The 19,524-nt window shown below is 46.3% G+C and overlaps 2 protein-coding genes and 1 long non-coding RNA gene across 9 annotated transcripts in view; 2 read left to right on the top strand and 1 right to left on the bottom strand.

Moving 5' to 3' along the window:
- LOC110496998 (striated muscle preferentially expressed protein kinase) overlaps window positions 1–9,831 on the bottom strand; it is a 60,980-nt gene extending 51,149 nt beyond the window's left edge. For 3 of the 7 annotated variants that reach the window (XR_016488316.1, XM_036951931.2, XM_036951932.2), the window contains exons 1-2: window positions 8,885–9,399; window positions 8,124–8,671 (exon numbers count right to left, since the gene is read on the bottom strand). Coding sequence is in view for 5 of the 7 variants with exons in the window: in XM_036951931.2 (XP_036807826.2) it covers window positions 8,124–8,517 (394 nt within the window). In the remaining 2 variants the exon portion in view is untranslated. Of the gene's footprint in view, window positions 1–8,123; window positions 8,672–8,884 lie in introns of all 7 variants that reach the window. The other 4 variants (XM_036951933.2, XM_090207831.1, XM_090207832.1 and 1 more) reach the window with 3 other exon arrangements.
- Window positions 9,832–11,206: 1,375 nt separating this feature from the next.
- On the top strand, window positions 11,207–12,647 carry LOC149975432 (uncharacterized). The gene is made up of 2 exons (XR_016488315.1): window positions 11,207–11,282; window positions 11,925–12,647. It is a non-coding gene; the product is annotated as an uncharacterized LOC149975432 (long non-coding RNA).
- A 5,331-nt stretch (window positions 12,648–17,978) lies between these two features.
- inh (inhibin) lies at window positions 17,979–19,446 on the top strand. The gene is given in 6 exon segments (NM_001124200.1): window positions 17,979–18,138; window positions 18,140–18,166; window positions 18,169–18,296; window positions 18,486–19,028; window positions 19,031–19,034; window positions 19,036–19,446. Coding segments are annotated over 6 exon segments (1,053 nt in total). The 5' UTR covers window positions 17,979–17,980; the 3' UTR covers window positions 19,229–19,446.
- Window positions 19,447–19,524: the final 78 nt, after the last annotated feature.

Below are 19,524 nucleotides of genomic sequence, written 5' to 3'. Positions count from 1 at the left end.
AATGACACAAACAAACAAGAATCCGACAAGGACAGGAGCAGAAACAGAGAGAGATATTGGGACCTAATCAGAGGGAAAAAAGGGAACAGGTGGGGAACGGGGTGAATGGGTAGTTAGAGGAGACAAGGGACAGCTGGGGGAAAGCGGGGGAGAAAAGGTAACCTAACACGACCAGCAGAGGGAGACAGGGTGAAGGGAAAGGACAGAGACAAGACAACATGACAGTACATGACAGATACCTTAATAGAAAGTTACTCAAGTAAAAGTGAAAGTCACCCAGTAAAACAACACTTCAGTAAAAGTCTAAAAGTATTTAAGTATCAAAGTATCAAAAGTAAATGTAATTGCTAAAATATACTTAAGAGTCAAAAGTAGAAGTAAAGGTATAAATCATTTCAAATTCCTTATATTAAGCAAAGCCATTTTCTTGTTTTTTTAAATGACGGATAGCCAGGGTCACACTCTGACACTCAGACTTTATTAACAGAAGATGCTGTTGTGTTTAGTGAGTCCTCCAGACCAGAGGTAGTAGGGATGACCACGTGTTCTCTTGATTAGTGCTGGAATTTCACAATGTTCCTGTCCTGCTAAGCATTCAAAATGACTTTAGTTGTCAGGGGAAGTACTTTAGTTGTCAGGGGAAATGTATGGAGTAAAATATGGTATTATGGTACTATTATGGTACTATTAATATTTTCTTTAGGAATGTAGTGAAGTAAAAGTAAAACTTGTCAAAAAAATAAATTGTAAAGTACAGATACCCCCAAAAACGACTTAAGTAGTACTTTAAAGTATTTTTACTTAAGTACTTTACATAACTGAATATGGCGATACATTGTGGTCCGTGACCATGCACTGTGATGCATTCTGGGAATGTAATGGGATTTCACATCACACAGATGCCTCTTGCTAGTTTATCTCATTCTCTAGGTCTGGTCTGTGTTAGTCACAGGACTGGATAGTGGACTGGGGTGACAAAGAGGGGAGAGAGAGGGGGGCAGAGACAGACTGAGAGGAGGAGAGAAAGAGAGAGGGGGCAGAGAGAGACAGAGATATACTATGAGATACTCTATACCTACAGTATGGACTAAAATTAGGAGGTACTGTATCTACCATGTGACATACAGACAACTGGGGGGGGACTCACTGGTGGGAGATAATGTATTTACAACTGCTCCCACAGAGTCTTTGAAGTACTGCAATATTATCCTTTGAAACAATGTACTCCCTAGTACAGTCATTTTATGGATGCAATGCCCAGACATTTTTCTCAGAGTCTGTTAATAGTTGAGAGCCTAGAAGAAGAGACTATCCTCAGAGGCAGTGCGTGTCTAGTTATCATCATCGGGGGATGCTGTGAATAGCCTGCTCATTAGATGAGTATTATTGGTTTGCACTGGAGGCCTGTCAGCCAGCCAACACCTGTTTGAAACATCCTGGTCCCCAACAAGAATTAGAAGAATAGGTCAATGGCGTTGTACCATTCAATATTCTATAAGGAGGTAATGGAAGAGAATGAACAGTAGACAATATGAGTCTGATGAGGTCTTCTGTGTCTGTTGTGACCTCATCATGGTCCCGTCCTTTTTTACTTCAGACTTCGTCCCAGTAAGCACAACAACATCAGATTGTCATAAGATAATAGATAGCTGAACAGTAAGAACGAACCTACTCAAGAGCCCAGACACTTCCCACCTTTTCCGTGTGGTTGGTTAGAAAGAGTTCTAACACTCACCTTTGGGTTTCTTTCTCCTGGGGCCGGTCACACCGTCGCTCACACTTCTCAAAGCCTTCCGAGCTTCCAGATACTCCTTCTTTAGCATGGCTCCAGTTGATATCTCTCTCACTCTCTTATTCATTTAACATTGGGCCTCTCAGATGTGTAATCCTCGTTAATCAAACGTCCGTCTTCTTGTCGAACTCTCAATTCCCCATCAAATCCCAATCTAAGCCCGTTCCTCTACACTTGACAGTTCTTAAGTAAGTAAGAATGACATGACATTTCAAAATGGCCACTTCTCCTTAGTTGGAATGTGTATCCCAATCCCATCGAAGCAAGGGTGAATATGAGATCCTTAAAATGGCTTCTCCTCCCAGACTCCTAGATGTCCTGTCTACTTCATGGCCAGGGTGAGGACATATTCCTTAAGATGGCTGCCTCAATGCACCTGATGGTTCCCTCTGCCTCGCTCAGGCCCTCTCTCTCTCTCTCTCTCTCCCCCGTTCCCCCTTACTCCAACACAACAACACCAAGCCCGGTGGTCTATTTCGAGTGGGCTATTGTACACCCCTGTTACCCCTGCTCTGTACCCTTACAGTGGACCTGCCCTCCTGTAATAAGGAGATTACAGACAGGGCTGAAACGACCTTTACTGTCCTGTCTGACTCTCTGCTTGGACTGAGAAACCCCCTACTAGTGACAGACAGAAGAAGGCTTCCTGTGATCCTGTGATGCACTGAAACAGAATCTGAACTCGTTAAAGAACAGAGAAGGTTTGAACACAACTTATTGAGTGGGAGTTGTTTACATTTCTGTCTGTTTTGACAGCCAATGAACATGGCAAAGATATCGTTGTCAGCCATGAATAACTTCAACAAGCTGCTTTAAAGCTGAAATACTTAATGGTGAAACTGCTACGTCTGTTGAGTCTTGAAAACCCGTCCTTAGGCAACACAGTGACTAGGTTTCAATGATGGACTATTTTGGCGTAGAGGAAGTACATCACTGCCTACGTCGATAAAGAAAACAAAACCGGGGACTCAAATCACAAGCCAGACATGCCAGAACGTCGCAACTCAAAACCAAAGTTTGCAGGCAAAACCGTTGCAGTGGTTTTAGTGAAGGTTGAAGGTGATCTCCGTATTGCTAGCTACTATTTTGTATTTTATTCAAGCTGATAAAGTATTGATGTAGGCAGTGAGGTAGTTCCTCTTTGCCAAAACAGTCCATCATTGAAACCAGACCCTAGTCGCTGTGTTGCCCAGGGTCGTGTTTTCAAGGCTAACATCTGTTTGAGATATTTCAACAATATACAAGTAACAGCAAACAACTAACTCTGACATCATCACACTTGCGATGGAACAGCAGAATATGTACTGTCGTTGTTTTTTCCATGCTGCCGAACATGCCTCCACCTCCGTTCAGTCATCAAAACAATCACCATAACAAAGGCTCTGGGCTGTGGGGTAAAGTACTTAAGTAAAAATACTTTAAGGTACTACGTAAGTCGTTTTTTAGGGTATCTGTACTTTACTATATTTACTTTTACTCCACTACATTCCTAAAGAAAATAATGTACTATTTACTCCATACATTTTCCATGACACATTAAAGTACTCGTGTCATTTAGAATGTTTAGCAGGACTGGAAAATGGTCCAATTCACTCACTTCTCAAGAGAACATCCCTGGTTATCCCTACTGCCTCTGATCTGGAGGACTCACTAAACACAAAAGCTTAGTTTGTAAATGATGTCTGAGTGTTGGAGTGTGCCCCTGGCTATCCATAAATTTAAAAATCAAGAAAATCATGCTGTCTGGTTTGCTTAATATAAGGAATTTTAAATGATGTATACTTTTACTTTAACTTGAGCCATATTCTATTAATATTAAGATATCTTTACTTTTACTCAAGTATGACAATTTGACTTTTCCCACCACTGGCTCTGAGGGAGAACATGGTCTCTGTTTCCCCTAAAGCAGATTCGATCTTTAAGTAACTATAAAAAGTAGAGGTGAACTTTTGAATGACGGACCAAAAGCAGAATCAATTTGACAGGCTTAAAACACATGTATACAGAGTGTGGTGGTGGACTACATTGTATTCTAAATCTGAAGGGGATTGTTCACCACTATGTCTGACGTCACTGAATTGGTCTCCTGCTTGAGGATATCAAATGTTAGACACGTAGACCAAATTCTGGAGTGCATATATACCCACCGACAGTGTGAGTCTAAGACATGGGTCTATAACTGCACAGGAAATATATTCTGAGGGTGGGAATCCACCCTGTCAACTTGTCACGGGGTCATAGCATAGCACTGAAACTCCCTAGATCCACAAAGACACTGGAGTGGAAAGTCACGATATTTGGCATAACAAACAGTAGTTGTGGAATATGGGCCAGAGGCGTGGGAGAATCAAGTTCAAGTCCTCCCAAGCATGGGAGTATCCATGTACTGTTGCATTCTGGTTTCCTTCCCAGAATAACAAAATGACAGAGGTTTGAGAGGCCAGTCTAAGAGCATGCATGTTTGGTAACTTGAAGGGGGTTTATATAAGGCAGTCATAACACCTTTATGGATGTTTCATGTAGTCTAAATACCATGTCAGCTAAAATACCAGTTACTTGGATAGCGCTCAGAGAAACATGATGTAACCATTGCGGTGGTTTACATCATTAAACATCTATCATGGACGTATGAAACTGACAGATTCTCGTGGACAGATGAAACGTTGAGGATCTGTCAAGGCTCACGTATAATTATGTGATTACAGGCAACAATAGTTTCTGGTTTGGGCTTTCGTTGTTGATTTTTGGACCAATCAGTACGGGGAGAAGGCGGTGCTTAAGCAGGTGCAGTGATTTTCAAGCCTGAACACTACTAAGCCAAATATGATGTGTGAAAAAGTATTACAGTCACAGGCTTGTTGTGGTCAGTACTGACATATGGTGCTTTTTGACTTCTTAAAGGGCCAGCCTCAAAAAAGACCTACATGTGATGCATCCAGTCTTTTCTACATGCATCTATTACCAGAAAAAACACACACACTTCCTCTATCCTTTTATACATCTATATCTCCCACTCCCTCAACCCTCCCTCCCTCTCTCTTTCATCATAATGACTGTGATTGAGTGTGACTGTCCATAGTCTCAGCCCCACTGAGGCACTGTGGTGTTGCTATAATTACTTGTGATGTGTACTGGTGCAATAGGAGAGCCCGATGGCATCCACACATCTCTGGAACACGAACCCCCTGGCACATACCATGCCACAAATAAGAGAGGAGGGGATAGAGGGAAGGGAGGAGGGAGAGAACCACACAGGGGTCTGGGGGCAAGGAGGGAGGGAGGGAGGGAGGGAGGGAGGGAGGGAGGGAGGGAGGGAGGGAGGGAGGGAGGGAGGGAGGGGGGAGGGGGGAGGGAAGGAGGGAGGGAGGGAGGGAGGGAGGGAGGGAGGGAGGGAGGGAGGGAGGGAGGGAGGGAGGGAGGGAGGGAGGGAGGGAGGGAGGGAGGGAGGGAGGGAGGGAGGGAGGGAGGGAGGGAGGGAGGGGTGAAAAGAAGGGCAGAGAAAGGGGAGATAGAGTGTCTGAGAAGAGGCTTATTGGTCATGGTGAGAAATAGATGATCACATGCAGGTTGAATATCACCAGGAGGGACAGAGACAGAGACCCACTAGGGGGAGAGATAGACATAGAGACCCACCAGGAGGAAAGAGACACAGAGGCCCACCAGAAGGGAGAGAGACACAGAGACCCACCAGGAGGATAGACACAGAGACCCACCAGGAGGAGAGAGACACAGAGACCTACCAGGAGGGAGAGACACAGAGACCCACCAGAAGGGAGAGAGACACAGAGACCCACCAGGAGGGAGAGAGACACGAAGACCCACCAGGAGGATAGACACAGAGACCCACCAGGAGGAGAGAGACACAGAGACCCACCAGGAGTAGAGATAGACATAGAGACCCACCAGGAGGAGAGATAGACATAGAGACCCACCAGGAGAGAGAGAGACACAGAGACCCACCAGGAGGAGAGATAGACACAGAGACCTACCAGAAGGGAGAGAGACACAGAAACCCACCAGGAGGAGAGATAGACATAGAGACACACTAGGAGGAGAGATAGACATAGAGACCCACCAGGAGAAGAGATAGACATAGAGACCCACCAGGTGGAGAGAGACACATAGACCCACCAGGTGGAGAGAGACACATAGACCTACCAGAAGGGAGAGAGACACAGAGACCCACCAGGAGGAGAGATAGACATAGAGACACACCAGGAGGAGAGATAGACATAGAGACCCACCAGGAGGAGAGAGACACATAGACCCACCAGGAGGAGAGAGACACAGAGACTCACCAGGAGGATAGACACAGAGACCCACCAGAAGAGAGAGAGAGAGAGACAAATAGACCCACCAGGAGGGAGAGAGACACAGAGACCCACCAGGAGGAGAGAGAGACACAGACATGACAAGAGAGGGGTAGAAGCTTCTAGGCAGAGACTCAAGAATAAGACCGAGATGTCAACAGGACAGGGGAGAGAGGTGAGGAGAAAACAAGAGGGTGTGATGGCTGAGGAGAGAGGGGGAGAGGGCTGAAGAGCGAGGGGGAGACAGCTGAGGAGAGAGGGGGAGAAGGCTGAGAAGCGAGGGGGAGAGGGCTGAGGAAAGAGGGGGAGAGGAGAGGGGGAGAGGGGAGAGGAGAGAGGGCTGAGGAGAGAGGGGGAGAGGAGAGAGGGGGAGAGGAGAGAGGGGGAGAGGGGAGAGGAGAGAGGGGAGAGGAGAGAGGGGGAGAGGAGAGAGGCGTAGAGGGGAGAGGATAGAGGGCTGAGGAGAGAGTGGGAGAAGAGTGGAGTGAAAGGGAGAGAAGGTATGGGGGCAGAAAGTGATAAGCAGAGATTGTCTGGTGAAGGCCAAATACTTCCCCAGGAAAGGGAGAGAGGAGTATGGTGGAAAGGAAGGGCAGAGAATGCAGAGGAAGAGGTAGATCAACAGAGAGAGGTGGGAAGAATGAGAACCGATAAAAGGGCAAGGAAATAGATTAATAGAGGGGGGTGGAGTGAGAGCTGAAGGGGAGTATAAAGAAGATGAGATGAGAGGGGAGTGAGTTAGAGTTCCTCGTCTAGCCTTTCAAGAAGGCCGATCCATCTCTCTCAGACGGTTACGGTGAATTCATGCCGTCAGAACTCCCACCCTCAGCAAAGGAGCCCTCCAAAGCATTCTAATTATAGCTAGTATCTTATGAAACAAGGGGATCAGGGCAATGCTTTCGGGCTTCACCACGCACAAAGTACAAGAAGTATCCTTCGTCGTACCGTCTTCCCTTTAATAGCGTTCTCACCGTAAGATTCTGTCCTGCGTCCCAAAATGGATTCCTATGTCCTTAATTGGGGAAGACGGGCTCGTGGTAATGGCTGGAGCGGAATAGGTGGAATGGTATCAAATACAATTTACTCTGGCCCAGCCATTATTATGAGCCGTCGTCTCTCAGCAGCCTCCACTGCCACTATATAGGGAGTAGAGTGCAATTTGGGACACAGACAGACAACGTGTTGGATGGCATTGGGTTGTGGGACACTACGTGGGGAGCTCCAGTTACATCTGTTCATTCTCTCATGGGATGTGGTCCAGACTAATGACATGGTCTTTACTGACTGGTGAGCCACATAGCATTTGTCTGATTCCTTTACTAGATGTATTAAAGGGACAGCTCTGCAGGCCCAAATGTGATACTGTAAACACACAAATAAATACACAAACATCTATTAACAGTCATTCAAATGGAGTAATCTCTCTCTCTCTCCATCTCTCAGTTACACCCTGGACAAAATGGCCGCCATATCACTTCAGCTTTCTCCAAACTGCAAAACAACAACAATCATCCAACCAGAGGGTCAGAAGGTGAAGGGTTCAACTGCTAAAAGATCACAGCGACAGATGACATGGGGGGGGGGGGGGGGGGGGGGGGTCACACCAGCCCCACCCTAAACCTCTACGTCTCAATTTAGACTGAGGAGCCAAATTTAACCTCATCCCTCTCAAGACAAGTGTTGCTAGCTGACGGCTTCTACAGTAGAAGTATTTTTGAAGGAGCAGGGTTGAAGTACTTTTGAAAGAGCAAGGGTTTTCTAGAGTGGAATGGATAGCTATTTGAGATGGAATTAAATCAATATACCACCAGCAAACCTGTTGGGTACATTGCTGTTGGCTTTTGTAAAGATTGGTCCTTTGCTTACCGAGCACCTTTTAAAAAGTAGATGGATAACAGATGTTCCCCTGCATTGCTTCCCTTGTAGACTTACACAATGTTTTGTGAGGGTTGTCCCCATGGTTCAATACTTAGCAAACACAGATTAATCAAAATGTTGTCCAAATGTTTCCCCAACGTTACCTTCTCCCAGGTCCATAACGGCAAGCAGGGCGCTGCTCTGAGCCTCCCCCAGGCAGTTGCTGGCCACGCAGGTATAGAGACCAGCGTCACTGGCCTTGCAATCCCTGATCCACAGACCCCCAACATCCTTCTCCCCAGGCGGGGCCAGGAGATCATTGTTACGGTACCAAAACAGAGAGGGGGCAGGTTGACCCCCCACAGACACCCTCAGGCGGATATCACACCCTGTCCCCACTGCAGCCTTGCGGAGCTTGCGCACGAACACCGGCGGGGTTCGACCTGGGTCCCCTGTGTCCGGAACTACCTGGTCCTGGGAAACTTTGGCCCGTTTGGAGGGGATACCAGGACTGAGGTGTGTGCTGCCTTCTGCCATTTTCTTTGGGTTGGTGCTCATAGTTCTGAACACTTCATGTTCAACAAGTGACAGCCTTTTAGATATGGGTTGCAGTTACTGAGTGTATGGAACAATCCTTATGAAATCATTCATTGGTACTTCTATTCCTTGGTTGGTCAGAGGTACCGCTCAGCATTCCAATTTGATCTGGAGTCTGTGGTTACATAGATATACAGTAAGTTACTGCCACAAATGAAATGAACATGCAGCTGCAACGATGCAGTCCACTTATAGACGCAAATAAAACACAGAAGGTAACCAATTAACTTATCATCATAAAGTTACCCCAAATCCCTCAATAAATATCATGCCAGTGAAGGGACAACATGCCTTTAACCCAATTATGAACCCCTGATAATGAACTTACCTCATCACCTCCCAGAAAAATATGCAATCCATTTTTTTCACATCCTCGCAAAGTCCAGTTAAGGTAACAAGATCTGGGAAGCCAAATATTTCATCTGGAACAAATGAAAGTGTCCTCTCTCTGCCTGCCCTCCTGTCCACTGGAGCCCCTGGTGTAAGTCCACCTGGATCATCTAGACTTAGCCGCCATCGCTACGGCCCTTTGAAGGGGGTCTGGGGCTCTGCTTACACCCCACCGAAGAGTGGAGAGAGAGAGAGAGAGATCTGACCTATGGAGGCTCCAATGTCACCACTATCCAAACTGGCTCTACTTGGACTCAAGGAGAGTGGCTCTAGTGCACCCACACTACTCTTTAATTCTTGTCAGGAGTTAAGCTCCCCCTCTCTCTCTCGCTCCCTGTCTCTCCCTCGCTCCCTGTCTCTCCCTCGTTCCCTCTCTCTCCCTCACTCCCTGTCTCTCCCTCGTTCCCTCTCTCTCTCTCGCTCCCTGTCTCTTCCTCGTTCCCTCTCTCTCCCTCGCTCCCTGTCTCTCCCTCGCTCCCTGTCTCTCCCTCGCTCCCTCTCTCTCCCTCACTCCCTGTCTCTCCCTCGCTCCCTCTCTCTCCCTCGCTCCCTCTATCTCCCTCGCTCCCTGTCTCTCCCTCGCTCCCTCTCTCTCCCTCATTCCCTCTCTCTCCCTTGCTCCCTGTCTCTCCCTTGTTCCCTCTCTCTCCCTCACTCCCTCTCTCCCTCGCTCCCTGTCACTCCCTCGCACCCTCTCTCTCCCTCGCTCCCTGTCTCTCCCTTGCTCCCTCTCTCTCCCTCGCTCCCTGTCTCTCCCTCGTTCCCTCTCTCTCCCTCACTCCCTGTCTCTCCCTCATTCCCTCACTCCCTCTCTCTCCCTTGCTCCCTGTCTCTCCCTCGTTCCCGCTCTCTCCCTCTCTCTCCCTCGCTCCCTGTCCCTCCCTCACTCCCTCTCTCTCCCTCGCTCCCTGTCCCTCCCTCACTCCCTCTCTCTCCCTCAAACCCTCTCTTTCCCTCACTCCCCATGGTTGAGTCTCCTGGTAGGTGACGGGCAAGTGCCCCCAGCCTTGAGGTGACAGCTGCATCCTGGATAGGTCACATTTTTGGGGCAGCCGATGTGCCCCTGCCCCTGCCTCTCTCACACACATGCAAACCAAGCTGCGGGTGCGTGTGTGTGTGTGTGTCAGAGTAGAGAGGGGAGCCAAGGGCAGTAGATAAATGTGTTCTGATTCATAAGTCAAAGCTAGGCACCCAGCAACATGAGAGCACATGCATACTAACAACTACTGGTAGCTCACATGCACACTAACAACTACTGGTAGTTCACATGCATACTAACAACTACTGGTAGCTCACATGCATACTAACAACTACTGGTAGCTCACATGCATACTAACAACTACTGGTAGTTCACATGCATACTAACAACTACTGGTAGCTCACATGCATACTAACAACTACTGGTAGCTCACATGCATACTAACAACTACTGGTAGCTCACATGCACACTAACAACTACTGGTAGTTCACATGCATACTAACAACTACTGGTAGCTCACATGCATACTAACAACTACTGGTAGCTCACATGCATACTAACAACTACTGGTAGCTCACATGCATACTAACAACTACTGGAAGCTCACAAGAAAATAAAACCAAAACAACGTAAATTACTTCTCTAACTCTGTTAAAATGTTGTTAATCTCACAATCTTGTGTTTTTGTTTTGCATTAGGTTGCATCATATTAGATTATTAATTGGTCATTTATAACCTCATACGTCATTGACAGCTTGTCATCATGACTAACTCTGAGTCACAGCATTAGCAGGAGAACCATGTGTGCTGGTATGGGATGAATAAACCCCATCTACAGCTCCTCTGTCTGTCTGTCTGGTCACCATGGAAACAGACTATATAGGGCCGTGGACTTGGACCAGAGTCATATATTTAGAGAGTACATCCTCTGACTTGGGCAAAGATCATCCTCTGGTCTAGGCCTCAAGCAGAGCATGGACCAAATGGTGATGTGTGCAAAGAGGATACATATTGCTAATAAACAATACAGTGTCTGTCTGTCTGTTTGTCTGTCTGGTTTAGCAATTATAGTCTTCACACCAACGTGCAGTGTTGGGAAATATTTTTTCATGTTGAATTATGTGCACCTAACACTCTGCTAAGAGGTTACAAATGTATCGTATTGATAAAAGAACGCCAGTTCCGATTATTTGAAGCAGCTTTGGATAGAAAACGCGCCATTTAGGATGCACCTGCGGTGATGCTGGTAGTGCATCTGGTGTTTATTTTCAGGCAAAAGTCGCATGGCAACAGAATTTATCCATCTATCACACGAACTTGGACACAGACCGCTCCCTGCTAACTGGCCAACAGTTTGGTAAAACATTTATGTATTTTATGAAAGTCGGGTTTTGCGGAGGTTTAAACAATATTTAGGCCTATAACTTTGCCGGTTGAAGCGGTTGGCCTTAAAGTCAAAACGTGTGGAAAAATGATAAAAAAAATCAATGGCAATAAAATAAATCATTTTATTGCCTAAACATTTATTGTCTGAATTTCGCTAAAGATACCTTTGTATAAACTATACTGTAACAGTAGTCCTGTGCCTGACCTACATTTATTGAATATTTTCGTATAAAACAATTGTTTATTTATGACAATAAATAAGTTGCGCGCTACTATGGAAATGGTGCTCCTCCATGCGCTCCTTTATTACGAGGTTTCGTTCGTAATAAACGCCCCAACAAACGTAGAATTGGAACTAAAACGTTTAGTTTGCTTATGGACGAAAGCTGGAATAGATTTAAATCGGCAAACCTCCATCCTCGTTCAAAACGTTGAATTAAATCTAAATGCCTAGGGATAATTTGGATAACTGAGTGTATTTTAGGCTACTTACTTTAAAAAAAAATTGTATTGAACATTTTACTGTTAAAATTAACTGATCTGGGACTTGGACATTTTTTTTAATGCAAATTCAACTGCTTGTAAAGTAAAAACACAATTTCCCCACTTTCAGGTATGGATAGCATTCAATCTCTGGCTCCATAGTGACAGTTCAAGTCTCCAACATTTCAAGTCTTTGGTCTCCAGGGAAAACCACCCAGCCACAGCTCCATCTAAATCCTCCAAAGTCAAACCTCTGAAAGTGCTAAAACTGCTAACTTACGCCGCCCTTCAAAACCCAAAAAGGCTCAAGTCCTCTGGGAGTCCATCCTGTTTCTGTAAGAAAACAACCTGGTACTGTCAACAGAATGATCCCGAGGATGGTTGTTAGTCCAGACTCACAGAGCCCAGGCCCATCCCAGAGTGCTGTGCAGCAGCTGGGCGACAGTGCCAGTCATGCAGAGACCCCAAAGCCCAAGAAGCCCAAATGGGTCATGAGGATCAGAGCCTTCAAGGACCCTGATACCCTCCCACCGAAGAAGAAGCGACAGAGGAAGACGGAAAAGAGACCTGCTGTGCCTGCCATGACCACCGGTTGGTCAGATGAGGCGTCTGGCATCAGGGAGCACAAAAGAGCAGCCAGCCAGAGTGAAGGAGGAGATGGAGACCTCAGTTCACCACCAACCAAACGCTCCACCAGCCAGACAGAGCAGGGAGCTATTGTCTCTGACACTGATATTCACTCCTGTGTGTTTGCACCCACTTACCTATTCATGCACACATATGCAATGTCGCCCACTGAGAAGAATGAGTGTTAAATTTAGGACTTTATGATTTTATAAAAAATGGTGCATTACTCCTGAGCATGTTTTTATTCACTATCTACTACTACTACTTCTTCTACCACTACTACTACTGCTGCTGCTACTACTACTACTACTACTGTTACTGCTGCTAGTACTACTACAACTGCTACTACTACTACTACTGCTAGTACTACTGCTACTACAACTGCTGCTACTACTACAACTGTTACTGCTGCTGCTACTACTGCTACTACTACTACTGCTAGTACTACTGCTACTACAACTGCTGCTACTACTACAACTGTTACTGCTGCTGCTACTACTACTACTACTACTGTTACTGCTGCTAGTACTACTACAACTGCTACTACTACTACTACTGCTAGTACTACTGCTACTACAACTGCTGCTACTACTACAACTGTTACTGCTGATGCTACAACTGCTGCTGCTACTACTGCTAGTACTACTGCTGCTACAACTGCTACTACTGCTACTACTACTACTGCTAGTACTACTGCTGCTACAACTGCTACTACAACTACTACTGCTAGTACTACTGCTACTACAACTGCTGCTACTACTACAACTGTTACTGCTGCTGCTACTACTGCTAGTACTATTGCTGCTACAACTGCTACTACAACTACTACTGCTAGTACTACTGCTACTACAACTGCTGCTACTACTGCTAGTACTATTGCTGCTACAACTGCTACTACAACTACTACTGCTAGTACTACTGCTACTACAACTGCTGCTACTACTGCTAGTACTACTGCTGCTACAACTGCTACTACAACTACTACTGCTAGTACTACTGCTGCTACAACTGCTACTACAACTACTACTGCTAGTACTACTGCTGCTACAACTGCTACAACATCTCTCTATATCAGTGGAGGCTTCTGAGGGGAGAACGGCTCATAATAATGTCTGGAACAGAGCAAATGGAATGGCATCAAACACATGGAAACCATTCCACAGATTCCGCTCCAGTCATTACCACGAGCCTGTCCTCCCCAATTAAGGTGCCACCAACCTCATGTGCTCTCTCTCTACACTGAGTGTACAAAACATTAAGGACACCTGCTTTTTCTATGACATAGACTGGCCAGGGGAATCCACTTCAATCAGTGTAGATGAAGGGGAGGAGACGGGTTAAAGAATGATTTTTAAGCCTTGAGACAATTGAGACATGGATTGTGTATGTGTGCCATTCAGAGGGTGAATTGGCAAGACAAAATATTTAAATGCCTTTTAACAGGGTATGGTAGTAGATGCCAGGCGCACCGGTTTGTGTCAAGAACTGCAACGCTGCTGGGTTTTTCACACTCAACAGTTTCCCGTGTATCAAGAATGGTCCACCACCCAAAGGACATCCAGCCAACTTGACACAAGTTTGGAAAGCATTGGAGTCAACATGGGCCAGCATGTGGAAAGCTTTTGACACCTTGTAGAGTCCAGGCTCCGATGAATTGAGGCTGTTCTGAGGGCAAAAAAAATTGGGGGACTCAATGCCTGATCCTCCTCAATATTAGGAATGTGTCCTTAATGTTTTGTACACTCAGTCTATATCTATCTCCCACTCTCAATGTCCTAGACACATCAGATAACACTGAGGTTGGGCGGAAGTTTTGGCAGGATAATGAAAACCTGCCAATTTGCAAACACTCATAACTATGAACAGAGCACCCTCATGCAGCTGAGCCCCAGCTGTGGTAAACTAGTAGACAACTGGTGAGTTCAGACCATCTTCTGGCCACCTTGTTGTACTGCAAGAGCCCTTGAAACAGCCCCATGAAAATAATTACTTTTTTAAAAACTAGGCAAGTCAGTTAAGAACAAATTCTTATTTACAATGGAACATGAGTTAACTGCCTTGTTCAGGGGCAGAAGGACAGAATTTTACCATATCAGATTGGGGATTTGAACTAGCAACCTTTCACTTATAAGTGTTAAATTCATGTTAAAATGCTCTTACCACTAGGCTACCTGCTGGCCCCAAACATGAGGTGGATTCCAAACTAAAAGTTACTTCCTACCTTCTATCCTAGATTACTTGTCCTCTTGAAATGTTCTTGAGAGTCATGTTGTGGATTTCAATGCAATCATAGGACAAAAATACAGGACAGTCAGTGGTGATGATAAGAACAGCAGCATGGGAACTACAGTAGCTATGAGATATGTACCCTGGCTGCGGTCTATAAACTAGTTCCCCAGGCCTGACCAGAGACATGTGTGGCTCCATGACGCCACTCTAGTCACATGAGAGAGCTGACAATGGTACAGATAATCTGTCAGAGAGTTGGTGAGTTACGCAGAAGACTGCTCGTCTGCCTGGCCAGTATCACTTTCAGAGTTGGCCAGCACAAACTGGGGCTTAATTTAACTCTCTCTGTATAGAGAGAAGGACGCGTTTGCAAGAGAACTATTGTGTGCTTCCGAGGTTATTGTATCTCGGTCTGGTATGTTTATTCCCCGCTGAGACAAGCTGTAATATCTGACCTTGTCTTTGAAACTGTAGTCTATAATTGCACAGATGCAGGCAGGCAGAGCCCCAAGGCTGAAGTTGGATAAAGAAAGCATAATTGTTATTATTTTCAAAGACACATTTGTTTGGTGGGAAAGCAGGTGCTATGATGAGGGACATACAGTGGGGCAAAAAAGTATTTAGTCAGCCACCAATTGTGCAAGTTCTCCCACTTAAAAAGATGAGAGGCCTGTAATTTTCAACTATTCAACAAAATGAGAAAAAAAATCCAGAAAATCACTTTGTAGGATTTTTTATTTTGTTTATTTTTTTATCCCTTTTTCTCCCCAATTTCGTGGTATCCAATTGTTGTAGTAGCTACTATCTTGTCTCATCGCTACAACTCCCGTACGGGCTCGGGAGAGACGAAGGTTGAAAGTCATGCGTCCTCCGATACACTGCTTCTTAACACAGCGTGCATCCAACCCGGAAGCCAGCCGCACCAATGTGTCGGAGGCTACACCGTGCACCTGGCTACCTTGGTTAGCGCGCACTGCGCCCGGCCCGCCACAGGAGTCGCTGGTGCACGATGAGACAAGGACATCCCAATTGTGCGTCGCCCCACAGACCTCCCGGTCGCAGCCGGTTACGACAGAGCCTGGGCGCGAACCCAGGGACTCTGATGGCACAGCTGGCGCTGCAGTACAGCACCCTTAACCACTGCGCCACCCGGGAGGCCCTCATTGTAGGATTTTTTATGAATTTATTTGCAAATTATGGTGGAAAATAAGTATTTGGTGAACAACAAACGTTTATCTCAATACTTTGTTATATACCCTTTGTTGGCAATGACAGAGGTCAAACGTTTTCTGTAAGTCTTCACAAGGTTTTCACACACTGTTGCTGGTATTTTGGCCCATTCCTCCATGCAGATCTCCTCTAGAGCAGTGATGTTTTGGTGCTGTTGCTGGGCAACACGGACTTTCAACTCCCTCCAAAGATTTTCTATGGGGTTGAGATCTGGAGACTGGCTAGGCCGCTCGAGGACCTTGAAATGCTTCTTACGAAGCCACTCCTTCGTTGCCCGGGCGGTGTGTTTGGGATCATCGTCATGCTGAAAGACCCAGCCACGTTTCATCTTAAATGCCCTTGTTGATGGTAGGCTTTGTTACTTTGGTCCGAGCTCTCTGCAGGTCATTCACTAGGTCCCCCCGTGTGGTTCTGGGATTTTTGCTCACCGTTCTTGTGATCATTTTGACCCCACGGGGTGAGATCTTGCGTGGAGCCCCAGATCGAGGGAGATTATCAGTGGTCTTGTATGTCTTCCATTTCCTAATAATTGCTCCCACAGTTGATTTCTTCAAACCAAGCTGCTTACCTATTGCAGATTCAGTCTTCCCAGCCTGATGCAGGTCTACAATTTTGTTTCTGGTGTCCTTTGACAGCTCTTTGGTCTTGGCCATAGTGGAGTTTGGAGTGTGACTGTTTGAGGTTGTGGACAGGTGTATTTCATACTGATAACAAGTTCAAACAGGTGCCATTAATACAGGTAACGAGTGGAGGACAGAGAAGCCTCTTAAAGAAGTTACAGGTCTGTGAGAGCCAGAAATCTTGCTTGTTTGTAGGTGACCAAATACTTATTTTCCAACATAATTTGCAAATACATTAATTAAAAATGCTACAATGTGATTTTCTGGATTTCTTTTCTCATTTTGTCTGTCATAGTTGAAGTGTACCTATGATGAAAATTACAGGCCTCTCTCATCGTTTTAAGTGGGAGAACTTGCACAATTGGTGGCTGGTAGTTTTTTTGCGCCACTGTACACATATGTTGGGTTCATTATGATGAAAAATAAATCATAATGAACCTTTATTTGATCAGGGAGTCCTACTGAGACCAAGGTGTCATCTACAGATGAGCCTTATGAAATGACTACAGCAGCACTGTGAGTTCACGTGTGATTACTGTTGTGATCTATTCGTAACACTTTATCTTCTAAGGGGGTTGCAAAGGGTTCATGAGTCGTTTATATAAACAGTTATAACACATTAGTTCAAACTGTGGTTCATTTTCAATAACTGACCCCAATATCTGTTTACGTTTGAGTCATTCAACAGACACTCCTATCAGGAGTGACTTACAGTGCATTCATCTTAAGATAGCTAGGTGAGACAACCACATTTTCTGCACTTACAGAGCCTGTAAACCGTTCCATTTCAGACACCTCTTTCAATCGTGTCTTATCTGGCCCTGGTGTTTTGTCTAATACTTCTACTCTGCTGAAATCTCCTCACACCTCCGACACTAAATACACACACTATGTGTCTTAAAGAAAACCTTAAACACGAAGGAAAAATACCTCAGAAATGGTTTCAAAGTTTTGCTACAGTCCACTTCACAAAACAGACAAATCTAGTACAGTACAAGAACAAAGTGGCCCTTACCGTGAAACGCAGACTGTGATCAAATACATTGTAACTTCCAATCACCCACAAGGTCATACTCTGAAGTCTTTCCTCTGGATAATGACTGCATAACAATAACATAGGGCTCTCTCTCACTCCCTTTTTCTCCAGTGTCTAGATAGGCATGGGTAGGAGGCAATATTATTCCATGACAAAACAATGGATAAGGGAGACACAGTGCTCTGCATTGGCAGAGATGGGAACCTCCAAATAATACAGGACTTCATTGACACCACTTTCCCACTGGCTCAGGACAGAGAAGGATCTACACTACTTCACCTCATCTACTAGAAGTTTTGGCACAATCAATTGACCCATTTGGTCACCTTACCAATTATTAGACAGGGATATCTGACCTACTTGGATTACTCAAACTCAAAGCACTTTTCCACCTCGATCTACATGCTTCACAACCCTCCCCTATAGACTGAAGAGATCTGAACCATGCAGAGTGGTCCTTCTACCGTCCTCTCCTGTGCCCTGTTACTCCTGTGGACCCAGACCCTGACCCAGGCCTGCCAGGGGGACGAGCTGCCTCGTGACGTGGTGTTGGACTGGTTCAAACAGCGCCTCCTGGATGGGTTAGGGCTGGAGCAGCCCCCCGAGCCCAGCCACCAGGCCCCTGACGGGGGCAGAGAGAGAGCAGAGGCAGGGCGAGGTCACCGGAGATCCACCAGGGTAGGGAGGACAGCCTGGGCACAGGACCACAGGAGGCATCACCAGGAGAGCCATGAGCAAGTCATCCTCTTCCCCAGCTCTGGTGAGTGAGAGTCCATATCCCTATTTCTCACGCTCTGATGCCCTGTTCCTTTTCCCTTCTCTTTAGTCAATCTCTCTTCAATAGTTCACTCCAAACGTGAAGTTTGTCAGATGTTTTTCCAGACAACTGTAGGTTGTTTCCCCATCGATTGACCTGGTCTTATTTCCACTGTCTGCCTTGTTTTTCCAGACTCTACCTGTGATAGCTCAGACTCCCCATCAGAGAGAGCGACCAGCCACTTCACCTACTACTTCCAATCCTCCCTCGACAACCAGGAGTCTGCCATTACTTCAGCCAATTTCTGGTTCTATGCCGGCGAAGGGGCCAGCAGGAACATCACCCCTCTCTTCCTCCTCACTTCAGACCAGCAGCTCCTCCAGGTGGCAGAGTTTCCGGCCAAGACCACCGCTGATGGCTGGACCACCTACCACTTCGAGCACCACCTCCTCAGCGCCCTGACCCAAGGCCCCTTCGTACTCCAGGTGCGCTGCCCCGCCTGCGAATGCCACGCTAACGAAGCCGACAAAATGCCATTCCTCCACCTGCACACCCGACCTCACGGCCCAGACCGCTCCCCACGGCGAGCGGCCGCCACCATTCCCTGGTTCCCATCGTCCATCGACCTCCTGATGCGGCCATCGCAGCAGAAGCCAGAGTACAGTGACTGTCAGCGGGAGATGATCAACATCTCGTTCCAGGAGCTGGGCTGGGACAACTGGATCGTTCACCCGAAGGTTCTCAACTTCTACTACTGTCATGGCACCTGCTCGGCTTTGGACCGCACCACTGCTATTCTGGGGATCAAACAGTGCTGCGCCCCGGTCCCTGGGACCATGAGGTCACTACGGTTTACCACTACGTCTGACGGAGGGTACTCCTTTAAATACGAGACCCTTCCCAACATCATACCAGAGGAGTGCACCTGTATCTAGGCCTAAAACCTCTGAGATGGGCTCCGTTTTTCCAAGTAAGATTAATAGTTATGCTGGTGTAATCTAGGCCAGGGCAACTGTCGGAGAAAACCTAGGCTAGACCTATAACTGATAAGCCTGTATTTGTCATGCACCAAGATTATAGAGCAAAATAAAGTTTGTTATTGATACAGCTACACAAGATGCATTTTTAATCAAAATAATTTAAGAAACTGAAATGGGTGTGCAGTGTGTTCTTCCTTCTTGCCACAAGAGGGCAATGCAGACTCAGATGAAGGTGTTTTAGAAGAAGTACC

This window comes from Oncorhynchus mykiss, chromosome 18 (genome assembly GCF_057628025.1).
Source record: "Oncorhynchus mykiss isolate SJ-2025 chromosome 18, ASM5762802v1, whole genome shotgun sequence".
NCBI lineage: Eukaryota > Metazoa > Chordata > Actinopteri > Salmoniformes > Salmonidae > Oncorhynchus > Oncorhynchus mykiss.
The sequence above is the reverse complement of the archived record's forward strand: the minus strand, read 5'-3'. Positions and strand labels throughout refer to the sequence as shown.